Source organism: Quercus suber, unplaced genomic scaffold (assembly GCF_002906115.3).
Source record: "Quercus suber isolate HL8 unplaced genomic scaffold, Cork oak 2.0 scaffold_162, whole genome shotgun sequence".
Classification (NCBI taxonomy): Eukaryota; Viridiplantae; Streptophyta; class Magnoliopsida; order Fagales; family Fagaceae; genus Quercus; species Quercus suber.
The window spans coordinates 660,453-674,319 of NW_027069623.1; the positions used below are offsets into that span (position 1 = coordinate 660,453).

General features: G+C 34.6%; 1 protein-coding gene and 1 long non-coding RNA gene across 3 annotated transcripts; both read right to left on the reverse strand.

The window, feature by feature from the left end:
* Window positions 1-1,960: 1,960 nt before the first annotated feature.
* On the reverse strand, window positions 1,961-3,500 carry LOC136069326 (uncharacterized). Of its 2 annotated transcripts, none has more exons than XR_010630552.1 (2): window positions 3,230-3,500; window positions 1,961-3,054 (listed from the first exon to the last, which is right to left on the reverse strand). It is a non-coding gene; the product is annotated as an uncharacterized LOC136069326 (long non-coding RNA). The 2 variants fall into 2 exon arrangements; XR_010630553.1 differs by having other exon boundaries at window positions 1,961-3,111.
* A 2,014-nt stretch (window positions 3,501-5,514) lies between these two features.
* Window positions 5,515-13,410, reverse strand: LOC112013933 (protein PHLOEM UNLOADING MODULATOR). The gene is made up of 4 exons (XM_024046313.2): window positions 13,029-13,410; window positions 7,313-7,707; window positions 6,186-6,379; window positions 5,515-6,069 (listed from the first exon to the last, which is right to left on the reverse strand). Exons 1-4 carry the CDS (start codon window positions 13,313-13,315, stop codon window positions 5,671-5,673), a joined length of 1,275 nt encoding a protein of 424 aa, XP_023902081.2. The 5' UTR covers window positions 13,316-13,410; the 3' UTR covers window positions 5,515-5,670.
* Between the last annotated feature and the right edge of the window lie 457 nt (window positions 13,411-13,867).

Genomic DNA, 13,867 nt, shown 5'->3' on the forward strand with positions numbered 1-13,867 from the left:
AAAAATTGAATGTATTGCTAGCACTTATAAAAGTAGCAGTTTGAATTATAAATTACTAAAAATGACAAAATGTATATATAAGGGAGTTTATTTCATACCTAGTATCAACTTCTTAATAATAATAATAATAATAATAATAATTACTTTATGTTAATAATAAAAAATTCTCTTAATAAAACATTTTGTAAAAAATATTTGACTTTAGCATTTCATAACATTTTGTAAAAAAATGTTACATCTACAATATTTTGTAATATTTTTACAACGATATGGTAAGTTGTTATTAGTTTTAATTTGAACCTATTACTTAAATTGTTTTTTACTTATCAATAACAACTAATAACAATCTATCACTTATATTTATTATGAAATCATTATAAAAATGTTGTGAAATAATTTGAATTTATGCTTCTTATATTTTCTTCCGAATTGCTTTACCCAAACCCAAAACATCTTCTTTTTTTTTTTTTTTTTTTTTTTGTCTTTTGTCTTTTTTGTCTTTCTAAGTTGTCCAGTTCTTTACTTTCCTCCACACATTTCATTTCATCCCAATTTTATCTTCTCTCACCGGCCACCCTCTTCTCTCTAATTTGTTTTTTTTTTTTCTCTATTTTCCTTCACAGACATACCCTTAATCTTCAGAGGCCAAACAGATGGATATTCTTCTCTACCCAGAATTAACAAGCTTATTTGGGGGTGAGGGCATTCAAGAGAGAGAGCGAGGTGTTAGGCTTGGCAAGTCCGGCAAAGAGTTTGGTCAATAGCAAGTAGCAACATTTGATTTTCTAATGGTAATATGTGTTCAATTATTTGGGTTTTCCTTCTCAAAAAAAAAAAAAAAAAATTGGGCTTTTGTGCTTTTTGTCTTTATAGAGGGGTAAAGTTAGGTTTTAAGAAAAAATTATGAAAAATTTAAGAAAAGGGTGTATCCAACGATAATATTTATGTTTGAACTAAAGCGCGTTTTGCAATTGCAGCTCAAAGGCAGCCACACGAAAACACAAAAAAGAAAAAAAAAACCCCACTATTTGGGGGACAAAACGTGCTTTTAAATTTTTTTTTACCAAACACGCTTTTTCACTTTTTGGGTTGATAAACGCGCGTTTTAGGCCCAAATTTTCAAACCAATCAGACACTTAAGCCTTGCCAACAAAAGTAAATTGAAGTGGGTCCTGATTATTTGAAGCCGAATGAAGAACCCAAAAATTTGCAATTTCATGAAAATTAGGCCCCAACACATCATTAAACAAAACGGCCTCACAAAGTCCATTATCTCTTTTCGAATTGCATTCACCACACGAATTTGGTTTCAACGCTCAAAGTTGTTCCCTACACAAATCAAACTTCCACAGGTTGAGTCAAAACGTTTTGGGCTCAACCCACGATAGACCCCACCTAATCAAGTGGAGCAAAAATAGACCTATTACCAACTGTCACTAACCACAGGTTGAGTCGGTTTTGACTAAGGTGGATGACAATTGGATTCCAAAATCTGAGCCTAACATCACTTTCTTAATATAGAGACCTAAATTAATTGAGAATAACATTGAGAGATGCCGGGGCTGGGTTAGAGATCGAGAACAATGGCACCAATGCTTGCTTCTTTTCCTCTATATTTTTCTTGATTTATTCCCTCAATATGAATTGTTATCTAAATAAGAGTTAATTGAAGAATTAGCTTAAACATATTTTTAAAATTAAAAAAAAAAACAAAAAAACAAAAAAGAGCATCAAACACACCAAATTGTAATCAACCCATCATCCTTTTTCTTTTCTTTCTCAACTAAAAGTCATAACAACAACTAAGTTTGCTTCCATAACATCCAATGCATTCTTAATTAATTTTATTTGTCGGTATTGATCAGAAAAGTAAACTTTAGAAATAAGAATCACAGAACAAACCTACTAAATGGTTGATTTGCAATAGGGCAAAAAAAAATTCAAGTTTTTAAGAAGTAGCTCACACAATAACAATTTTATCAATAAAAAAATCACAACTTTACTTAACAAAACAAAAAAGTCACATGAACCTAAATAAACATTCATAAAATTAGGCAATAACAAAAAAGTGTATGTAATTTGTAAAACCTAACAAAATTCACATGACTATTGTTTCTGTAGGGGGACGAAGACCTTGAGATAGTTGATAGAGGGGGTGAGGGCATTTCTGAGGAGGTAGACATCGAGGAATATTGGTGGGATGTCCTTGGAAAGTACTTCCCTAATTCGTATAGAGGTTGAACAACCACAGTTTGCCAAGGCACCGAGGATGCCCACCTAACCTTGGAAAGTAGAGGGGTAGAGTTAAAAGGGACATGACACAACCCGAATGGAGTCCAAATCTTCTGTTTCATCAATTGTGCTCTACTTCATGCTTCACCAATAAAACTTAGACAACTAGCCTCTCTTATTAAATGAGATAACTCTGACTTTAATGAGAGAGGCTAGTTGTCTCATTTAATGAGAAAGGCTAGCTGTTCAAATTTTATTGATAGAGCATGAAGTGGAGCACAATTGATGAGACAGAGGATTTGGACTCACCCGAAAGTAGAAAATGGTAACTTGGCATTGAACAAGAAAGAGAAGAAAAAGGAAGGACAAAACAACCATCCCCTCCGCATTAAATGCACTGCAACTATTTAGCTGGCTGCATTAATGAGGAAATGACCATGAACAGTACCCATACAGCTCACATCTTAGTGTAAGACCTTCTAGCAAGGTCTTGATGGGATAAGCATCAGGGAGATCTAATCCTAACCCTAAAAATGTAGAGTCCAGATGCATTCTGGCTAATTATATAAAGCCAAGAAGCACCTAGATCAAAGGGGGGATTTTTTTTTTTTTGGGGAGAAAAAGAGAGAGAGAACGGAGAGAAATTATAAAAACCATAATCTCATTGTATTTTGTGACATTTTCTTCTTACTAAGGCATATTCAGAAACAATGAAAACTAAAAAAGGGAGAAGGCAATGAAAATTTAGAGTTCATACAAATCTGACCATGGTTGCGAGGGATATCAGAGGCGTAGGAAGATTGCTGACCTTCTAACCTGCAGCTGGAGAAAATGGGGGATTGGAGTGGAGACAGAGAAGAGAGAAGCAGATGAGAGGATCTGCATTTGAGTAAATAACTAAATATCGAAAGTTGGCTTGTTAAAGTTGGCTTGTTAATAAAAAAAAAAAAACCATTAAATTTTGGCTTTAAAAATATTTTTAGGCTTATATACTGACCATTATAATGGTGCATTCTTATGCTTCCTTCTACTTCTCCACTTCCATCAATAGACTCCATTTCATGCAATTCAGCCTCAACATTGCAAGTGAAGGTTGTGGCCCACCCTTAGAAGATATTTCTGCAGGAGTAAGGGAATCAATTAAGATACACAGTTTAGATGCACACAACCGCACACTATTGTCTCTGCATATTTGTAAATGTGATATGTAGACATATTCAACTTCTAGTATATTTATAACTATTCTACCTATTAAACTTTCTCAACGAAACAACAAAATAAAAGCAAGTGATGGTTCAATATTAATGGTCTGAAAGTAAATTTACGTTCTTTTTTTATTTTATTTTATTTTATTTTTTGAGAAAGTTCTTGGTGGGCTAACAATAAAAGTAGATTTACGTTTTTGGTGGGCTAACAATAAAAAATTAGATAAAGGAAACCACATGTCAATGTAAAATGAAGATACCAAATTTTGTGACCGAATTTTAACCCATGTTGATGGCGAAAAAGATTATAATAAGACCTTTTAATTGGGGTGGACAGAGACTTCGAAAAAATTGCCTAGGTTCTGTTCTAGAGGAGAGGACCAGGTAGATTGGATAATTGAGGGGTATAGAATTTTGAGCAATAATTTTCAGTTTTTAAACAATATTACACATATTTTCATACACTTTTTCATCCACACATATTTTCAAAAAATGCAAACAACGTTACTAGAATAACATTATCAAACGGGCCCTGAATTTTGAACAAATTGGGTCAAGCTCTTGGACAAAACTTGAGGAAGTGCAATTTTCAAAAAAAACTAGAATTTGATGGTTCAGATCAAGTCCTTACACAAAACTCAATAAAAATCTTGGATTTTAATCAATTGAATCAACACTTTTGACAAAACTTGATCAAATTCAATTTTTTTATTATTTATTATTATTATTATTTTTTATATAAGATAGAAATTTTACTCTAGTCTAATTTAGGTGTATATATGTGTAAAACTTTCTTCTAAAAACTTGAACCCCGACCCTTACCCTCCACATCCCATAAGCACTTATACTTATGGAGTGACTATCGCACCAAGGGTGTGCGGTGGTCAAATTCAATTTTTTAAAATACAATAATTTTAATGGATTGGACCAAGCCCTTAGACAAAACTTGATCAAATCCGATTTTTTTATAAACTGGAATTTTGTCGGATTAGATCATGTCCTTTGACAAAATTTGATCAAATCTTACTTTTTGAAAATATGGAAGATGGATTGGATCAAGCCCTTGGACAAAACTTTGATCAAATTCGAATTCTTTTAAAATTTGGAATTTTGATGGATTGGATCAAGGACAAAACAAACTTGATCAAATCCTTCTTCTTTTTTTATTTTATTATTTTTTTTTTTTGGGAAAAAGTGGCATTTTGATGGATTAGATCAAGCCCTTGGTCAAGTCCAATTTTTTGAAAATCTAGAATTTCGATGTATTGGATCAAATCTGATGTTTACATTTGAGACATTTTAAATGTGGTTAGTCACTTCATCTTTAAAAGCCATGTGCATGGCACATGGCTTTTAAAGTTAACAGCCCATTAAAGAGCGGGGTGCAATGACCGCAATCTGATATTTGTGTCCAAATTAGGGTGTTAACTGCAACTTTTCATAGTTTGGGGTAGAAAGTGCAAGCATCACCATTACGGTCTAGCATGGATTTGTGCAATCAACCTTATTCTAATACTTGGTGTTAGCTGCAACTTTTCATAGTTTGGGGTAGAAAGTGCAAGCATCACCATTACGGTCTAGCATGGATTTGTGCAATCAACCTTATTCTAATACTTGGATTTGTGCTGTCATGGAGGCTGAGGTAAGAGATGTATCTCTTTTCGTACTTGAATGAAATATTCACATTTATCAAAATAATAATAATAATAAATATAAAATAAAACTTTTGCAGAAGTTGTAATGGTCATGACTCTAAGGTTCACTTGCATTAGGCCAAGACCATATTGTCACTCAATGCTAAACCTTTGTTGAGGCAAATCTAAATTGTGTGCGCCTCAAGCTTAATGATTTGATGCAAGTTCACTTAGTATGTGTTTGGATACACGTCTGCAGCAAACGTTTGCGTTTTTTTTTTTTTTTTTTTTTTTTTGTTGGAAAAGTGCATTTCTATAGCTGTTTTCGGTTTTTAGTGGGTCCCATATACCATTTATTATTCATACATTTAAAAATTATTTTGCTGCAATGTTTTTAGTTTTCAGTAAAATAAACGGTATTCAAATGGACGCTTAAGCAACCATTTTTATGAAAGGAAAGTTCACAAAATCATCTCATTTAGTAAACGGAAAAGCCTCAAGACATATCCTACACAAACAACTTTCACAAAAGAAGAAAAATGTAAAATTACATAGAATTAAAATGACATCGTGGTAGAAAATCTTAAAATAAAAATAAATCATCCATCACTGGTCCATGTGAAGGCCAAAAGAACAATGGTAAGTGCAGAAAAAATGGTTGCACAAGCAAACACCCACATAGCCCTGTTGGGGCCTTTGTTTTGGCTCTCTTGACTGCCTATCTCAACCTCTTCGAGAAGCTCCCTCACTTTATCCATGTCTGAGTCCTTCGCAGCTTGGATTAGTCTACCCTGAATTTTTTCAAGCTTAGTAAGCCTTCTACCACGGGATGCATCCTTGACTGGCCAGATATAACCTGTCATCTTCCAGAGGAGGATGCCTACATAGATGGCAACAACACAGTCAACAGTGTAATGGTGGCGCTCTCGTATCTCTCTCTGGGCGCTGTGCATTACAAAAAGCCATATAAGAGCTGAGCTAAAACCTCCATAAGCTTCCTGAAATCATTTTTGAAAAAGAGGCCAACAATACTCAGTAACTTCCCCTATTAACCTTAGGTGGCAAGGGCTACAAGTGACAAGAAAATATGGTTTCACAATATATTTTGAATTACCGTCCAAGCCATGGCTGTCAATACTGCAACGAGCATGTGGCCACTGTATAGGAGGTCATTGCAGCCACCTCCAGCTTTCTTTAGCAGACTGTACCATGAGGATCCTTCTGAGGCAGTGGGTCGCAGGTAATCTATTAGGAAGCTCATTGAACCCCAGTCTGGCTGATAGTCACCAAGGTATTTCCCAGTATCAGCTGGAATAAAAGAGAGATGTTAACATGCACCACTTATGGTAAAAGGAAACATATTCATGGTACAAATGAAGGAATATAAGGAAACACACGTTCATGGTCACATTTTATGAGATCTGAACACTTACCTCTATAGCTACAAATACAATATTGTTAACCTCTATAGCTAGAAAAACAATAAAGTCAACAATGCCTACTGTCGTTCATAGGCTAAATATAGGGCTATTGTTTGATGGAACCCTAGGACAAGGAGGGTGGAGGAGGCAACATTTTTCTCTCTTAACACTTTCATGTCTAGAATAAGATGCTTAAAACCCTGGAGTTAAGGGTTTTACTGATGATTCCCCCACATGGGCACCAATTAGGCCAAACCGCATGGCCCAATGCCAACAATAAACAAGAACTTCATTACTAAAGATAATCTACACAATCATGAAGAAGGAATCCAAAATGAGTATACACTACACTAACTCGCAAAAAACCTTACTTTTAGAAAAACTTCAAGAAATTTGTATAAATATAAATCTTCAATTGGAATATCAAAGAGAACTGAATTATCAAGGATGGCCAATCAAAAAATCTTGAATGACTTTACGCCTTCCCTCCACCCAACTCCAAAGAATAAAACTTCATTAACTTGTGGATTGCAAAGTAATAGCTAGAACCCATAAAAAATTGGTAAGGAAAATTTTGTGGCAAATATTAAGATGGTATTTTAAATATGTATAATCTATGCAATGCAGTATAGTGATTTACTAAAACTAATGGCACAGAAGATGTCAAATATTCATAAATTTCCTACAAAAATCAGTAGAGAAATCAAATCAGAACATAGCACATTCCAATTCCAAGCCAAAGGATCAGGCAAATATCATTCCAAACACGCATAATGCATTGGGCCAAAAGAAGAATATGAACTTAATACACAGAACATACCATAGGCTATATCCCATTGGATTAATTGGCGAATAGAATTAGCATCTGAAGCATAAGGTACATAATATTTTTGAGCCCAATGATGAGGATATGCAGGGACTCTGAAGCGAGCAGTAGCACACCAAGGCCTGGCTGATGGCAAAATAGTAGATACAAATGATATGGCCCGAAGAAGACGTCCAATTGCCATGGTGAACATGTATCTTGCACCTAGGCCAAGGCCAGGAGCTTCTACAGAGTCAAATAGTACAGAGAATGCCAGCATCATAAACAGCATTAGGAAATGGTGCAGTCCAATAATACGAGCTCTCAGTATCTCAACTATGACATGGGGAAGTTTCTCATTAAGTGCCAGTAGTAACCACTGGCCAGTGTCAGGAAGGGGAGGTGTATCACTGTCAAACATAAAGGAGTGAATAATTCCATTGTTAAAACACTCAAGCCAATTATTAATGCAGAAATAGCATGATAAATTTGAAGGTATTATCATTAGAATTCCTTGATAATACCATAAATGTTCATTGTTTTCATTAAAAAATCAGCACTTTTATCTCTCTTAGGTTGTTGAGATGATTCTTCAAAGATGTACATATAGCCCCACTTACTAAACTGTATAAAACATGATACCCTTATTAATGTCCTCGACACCTTGTTACAAGGTCTATAAGATGTTTGCATCAATCAATGGAACAGATAAATATCATGCAGCATAGACAAATCCATGGGCGTATGCCAGTTTCAAGTCAAGGCCACTTTGGTGCTTCCCACTCCATGCATGCCCAAAACAATTACACTCTTCTTTCTATTATGATTGTGGTAGCTTATGATATGAATTTCCTGAGAAAACACGCAAAACAATAAAAGGCAAAGCAATACAAGACAAGAAATTTAACATGGTTCAACAAACTCTATGCCTTATCCACGGAGAATGCAAATAAATAAATAAAAAATCCACTATTAACAAGAGTTATAGCCACATAAAATCTCTCACAAACCTCACAAACATAAATTATCTCAACTTCCCAATACACCCACAAGTGCTCACACACTAACTCTCTCTCTCTCTCTCACAAGACAAAATTTTATCTTCTAAATCTCTCTCACACACACCAAAGCTCCACACCAAACCCCTTGTAGTGCTACCTATATCTAAGACTTTAAACTTATTCTTAGTGAGCAAGGAATATAACATTACTTCTTTGATATAGAATAAACTTTTCTTATATACCAAGAAAATTCAAATAACTAACCAAGTCAATCTAGTAAACCTCTAAATTATTTCCCTCATAGGCTGAACTAAACAAATCTCCATATCTAACCTATGAGGTGTCTTCACTAGAGTACCTCTTTAGGCATCATTTTCACCCCTTTTGTGGGTAGGGATGCTCCAACATGTCCTCAACAAGAGATGCGATCAATTGAGTTCAAACAATGCTTGAAATTTTAACTCAAACTAGCTTTCACATCTATGTCTGTTACACTAATTGGGCAACTTGTGGGTCATATTCTTAATTAGTCAGGTTTGGAACTCTCGCTAATTGGGCTTTCCCTTCACCAACTATCAGTGCACCCCTTGACCCATAAGCCCAAGGCCCAATTACACAATCTTTGCACCAAAAGAAAAAGGAGATGTTAGTAAAGACAGCTTTGAAGTATTTTAGGAAACGGGTACCTAGTAAAAATTTTACGAAAAGCAGCTTGCCAAGCTCAGACGAACTTAATGCTGTGAAAAGAAACATTTGAATCAACAAGGTTAGAAACTTATTTTTGTACAAAAATATTTAAATCTATCAGGTTCTGATTTGGTTAATGGAAGCTTGATGAAAACTCAAGAGGAAATTGATTTGGTAAGGAGAGAATGTTTTCTAAGTTACACGTGCTTTTAGGTTGAAAGGCTGTTTTTGTGATGAAGGCAAAATGATATGGAAGGGGCGTCAACACACCTTTCCTAGGTGGGTAATAGGTGGGCTACTCTCTTTTAGCTAAAACTAGATGCTGCTTTCTCCCCACTAATGTTAGGGATATTACACAAAGTAATAATGGAAGAATAAGGTTAACACAAAAGACAAACATAAAATAGATAACTTGGAGGCATTATATCGTTTTCCTTAGACAATATTTGCCCCCCGCACTTTTGTTGCTAAAGGGTTATTGCAAATTTGACCCCAAGATACAAGCAAGATGTTGGGGTTCTACAGATAGCAATTCTGGAGAATGACTACAGGATTTCTTGTGTTTCTTGTGTTATTTTTCAAGTAAACATAAGCCTCTATTTATACGCATAGGGTTATGTTTCATGAAAAGGCATGTATGGAGAGTTAGTTATTTTTTTCATAAAACGGTTAACAAAGATTGAAACCTCTTCAACCTTTCTGAACAGTCACCAGAAAATTCTAGAAAATTTCAAAAAATTCAAATTTTCAAATTTTCACTTAGAAAATTTCATAACTTGAATTTTCACTTTATGAGACCAAATTCTCCAAACTCAAACATCATTATTACAACTTATCCTTGTATATACCTATATATACAACAACTAATTACCACATCCAGTAATAAAGCTTCCGCCATCATTAGACATAGTAGCAAACTGCTTCAACTTCCCATACAACCTTTAATCAGTCGTTACTGCACTAGGATGTATTTGACAGAAGTTTGCTAAAAACTAAAAATATTTTTCCCATCAAAGGTGAAACTTTGTGCTTGCCATCTCTTGGAACCCAAATCTGGTACTAATTTTTTATGACCGTAGTCATATACTAATTGTTATGACAAAGACACAAATAATAAAAAGTGATTAGCACAAGATACAAAATTTAATGTCATTCAACGAACTCTATATGTACATCTAAAAGCAATACTAACCAAAAATCCACTATAGGAATTAGAACCGCACACAAACCCACATGTTTATAAACTTAGCAGACTTTTCTTTTTCTTTTTCTTTTTTTTTTTTTTTTATGTATAACAAATTACAAAAAGAACCTTTCATTTTTTTTTTAGAAATATACAAACCCAAATCCCTCATACATCCATAGTTCTCTCACCCTAACAAAATCTCTCAATAGACAAAGCTTCATCTTCTCACACCAAAACCATACCACCAAACCCTATGCAGTGTTGCCAATACATACAGATTTATACATATCCTCGGTGCACAAAGATTATTTTTCTTGGTTGATAACGGCCATAACATTACTTCTTTGACAAGGAAAAAATTTTTCTTCTACACCAAGAAAGCTCAAATAAGTATCCAAATCAACTAGGAAACCTCCAAACTACCTATTCCCTGTCCCCTCATGAGCTGGATGTTAGCACCTTATGAGAACTCAAGCTGAATCAAGAAAAAGGGGAGGAAACTTGAGAGTTGGAGTTTCTCTCCTAAAGTGTCAATTGATGGTAAGGTTAGACGGGTAACCTCTGATTGGAAGTCAGAGCAGAAGAATCAGCACTTACCTTCCCTCAGCAAGTGTCAATCAACAGTATTTTCTTGGATTGATTTGGTTTGGTGTAGCGGCTCCCTCTTATTCCCATGCACATCAATCAAACTTGATTGGACAACTAAAGGCTCAGATGGACATGGAAGCAAGAGTTTGCACATGATTAGAATAGTTAGTTGTTAGTTAGTTGGTAATAGACAAGATAGAGCTTAGTTAGAAGTCTAGCATACTAATCACATTTATCAAATGTGTAATTCTCATAAACACCTGCGATATTAATAAGAGCGCGTGAGGAGATTAGCAAACCAATAATCTTGAGCCATATGGGCCAATTAGATTAGGGCTAGTCATCTATAAATAGATGCTTGTAACTCCCATTACATTCATCAACTAGAATAATAGATTTTTTGTTACCTAGACAATTGTAGTCTTGCTGAGAGATAGAGATTCCCTAGAAATAATCTCATATGGAGAAGGTGATTCTCTTGAAGAAGTTACAACCATTCTCATCACCATCACTCATACAATTCCATTCATTAATCCATCATTCATCCAATTCCTACACAATCTGAAAACCACTTTGCCATCATCCATAGCATTCTCTAACAGCAAGGTTCATCTCTATATCATCAACAACCATTAGAAACCATAATGCATGAATTCCTAAGCCCCTAAACACAAACATACAGCAACCCATCCATCAACAACCAAATTCCTACATCAAGGAACACAAACCCTAAGTGTGTTCCACACACTGGACGTAAAAATTTCAAATAGATAAGTTTTGTGAATTAATAGCTTGGCATACATCATAGATGGAGCTTAAAGATTATACACCATCCCTCGTGCTTCAAGTGGAATGAATGAACATGTGCAGAACAAAGAAGCTTTAACAATTAGAATGTGTGAATACTACCTCAGCCATCTGTCAAATCATTTTATTCTCAATTTGTAAATTATTACATCAAACTCATTAACAATATCAACTGAAAGATTCAAGAGAATATGAATATATTTGAGAAAAAATCATTTTCACCTTAATTACCAACTCATATTTAAATTTACAGTTAAAGGCAATACCATCCATTGAAGGATTTTTTTTTCAGAATTTTTTTTTTTTAAAAATGAACATCCACTACAGATATACTACCTAAATGACAAAAACTTTGATAATTTTTTGGGAGAATGCATAGCCCTATTCTCTAAACATATTTTCCATTCTACTATTATTATTATTATTATATTTCCATTCTATTATTCTTGAAATGTAATAGTATACGTAAGCATACTAACTTTTTCCAAAAATTACATGCCATTATACTTTATTGAAGTCTTCCTTTAAGCACAGATGCATGCAATACAATCGTCTCTTCTTCAGGGGTCAGCAATATACCCCTCAAAATAAGCAGAATACTACCTATTTTATAATATGTCAATTCTGATGTTCTCAAATAAGCTCATGGGTGACTGAAAATGGACATAACATTAATTAAGCAGTTGAAGCAAATATGATCTTTGCACCTTACATTTAAATCCCAGAAGAGATGGATGTGCATTCATAACAGGCAAAAGTAACAATGAAATTGTCATAAATAGGCACATGAATATAGAGTAAGTCCAGCTAAGATTCTAACCTATTTAAATTAAAGTAATCAAAACCATTGAAGAGTTATAAACTAATGCAGCTGAAGCCCATGCATACTGATATGATACTCTGCCATCAAACTTTTGAGGCCATAGACGGACTAAATATAAAAGGAAAGACTCAAAATATCCCAGAGCTGAAGCATTTGTTGTATACCAAATCTGTTACCCTTGGAGACACAATTCCTATAAAGTAACTAGTAACCAACATTTACATCCGGGAACAATTTAGTCAACTCCTTCAATGATGGTTTACTCTAAATTTAGCAGTTTTGAATTGATCCCAACCACTTCCAAAATCTATCAGATCAGATCAGACAAATCCAACAAAAGCTAAAACTATTCCTCATACCTAACAGTGACAAAGTTAAACTAGAAATCAAATCTGAAACTGAAACCCATGTTGATGTTTCATAGAACCTAAGATTCCAAAGAAGTGAAACTAAACGAAAACGATTCAAGCTTGACCCATTTAATATAAAACAAAAAGTAAGGCAAAATGAACTTGACCCACATGAGAAAAACTCAAAAGAAATAAAAGAGTCTCTTACGAGCTCAAAAAACAAAAATTTTCATATTGCATCAAAGCAGAGACACAGAAACAGAGAGAGGAAAGCAATGCAATGAGTTACCGGTGCCAGTCTAGGCCGAGCACGGCGGTGACGAAGCGTACAGAGAGAGCTTCAAAGAGAAGAGCTGAGAGCATGAAGAGCATGGAAGCTACAAATGGTATGGCCGCACGAAACTCAGAGAACCAGTGCTTGTAGAAGGGGACACGAATCACCGCCGCTAGAGCGAGAATAGACCAGAGTGCTGGCTGAAGACGCGCGTGCCACGTCGGCGATATGTGGCGGAGGTAGTCGATAGCCACGTAGGACATGGCGGCGACGCCAAGGCCTGGAGGCGCCCGCCACCTCATGGTGGTCAGAGGAGTGAGGAAGAAGAGAGATTAGAAATGTGAATTATGTGAGTGTGATTTTAAAATAGGAACAGTGTTTGTACATAGAGTTCATTTATTATGAGTAACCCAACTTTTTTTTTTTTTTTTTTTTTTTTTTTTTTTTAAGTTCGTTGGTAAGTAAGAAAGGGTCAAAATACTATTTTATATATATGTATATATATATATATATTTTTAAATACTATTATAGGTAAGGAACAAAGCTCTAATTTCACTACCAATTGTGAAATCTAATATGACTTTTGTTTTCTTTATATCTCCTTTGTTGTTCAAACTTCAAAATTATACATATATTGTTGTGCCTCTCTCTCTCCATGTTTCATGGTTTTTCCTTTGAGGTAGTAAAAAGAGGAAAAGTTTCTAAGGATTTCTAGTTCAAAGTGACTGGGAGATAGGGAAATTGGAGGGTTTGTTTTACATTCATGTTTTAATCCCTTGATCTTTAAATGTGAAATACATTTGCTAGTTTAGTTGTTAGGAATTTTTTTCTCTTTCATTCTTTTTATTATTAAT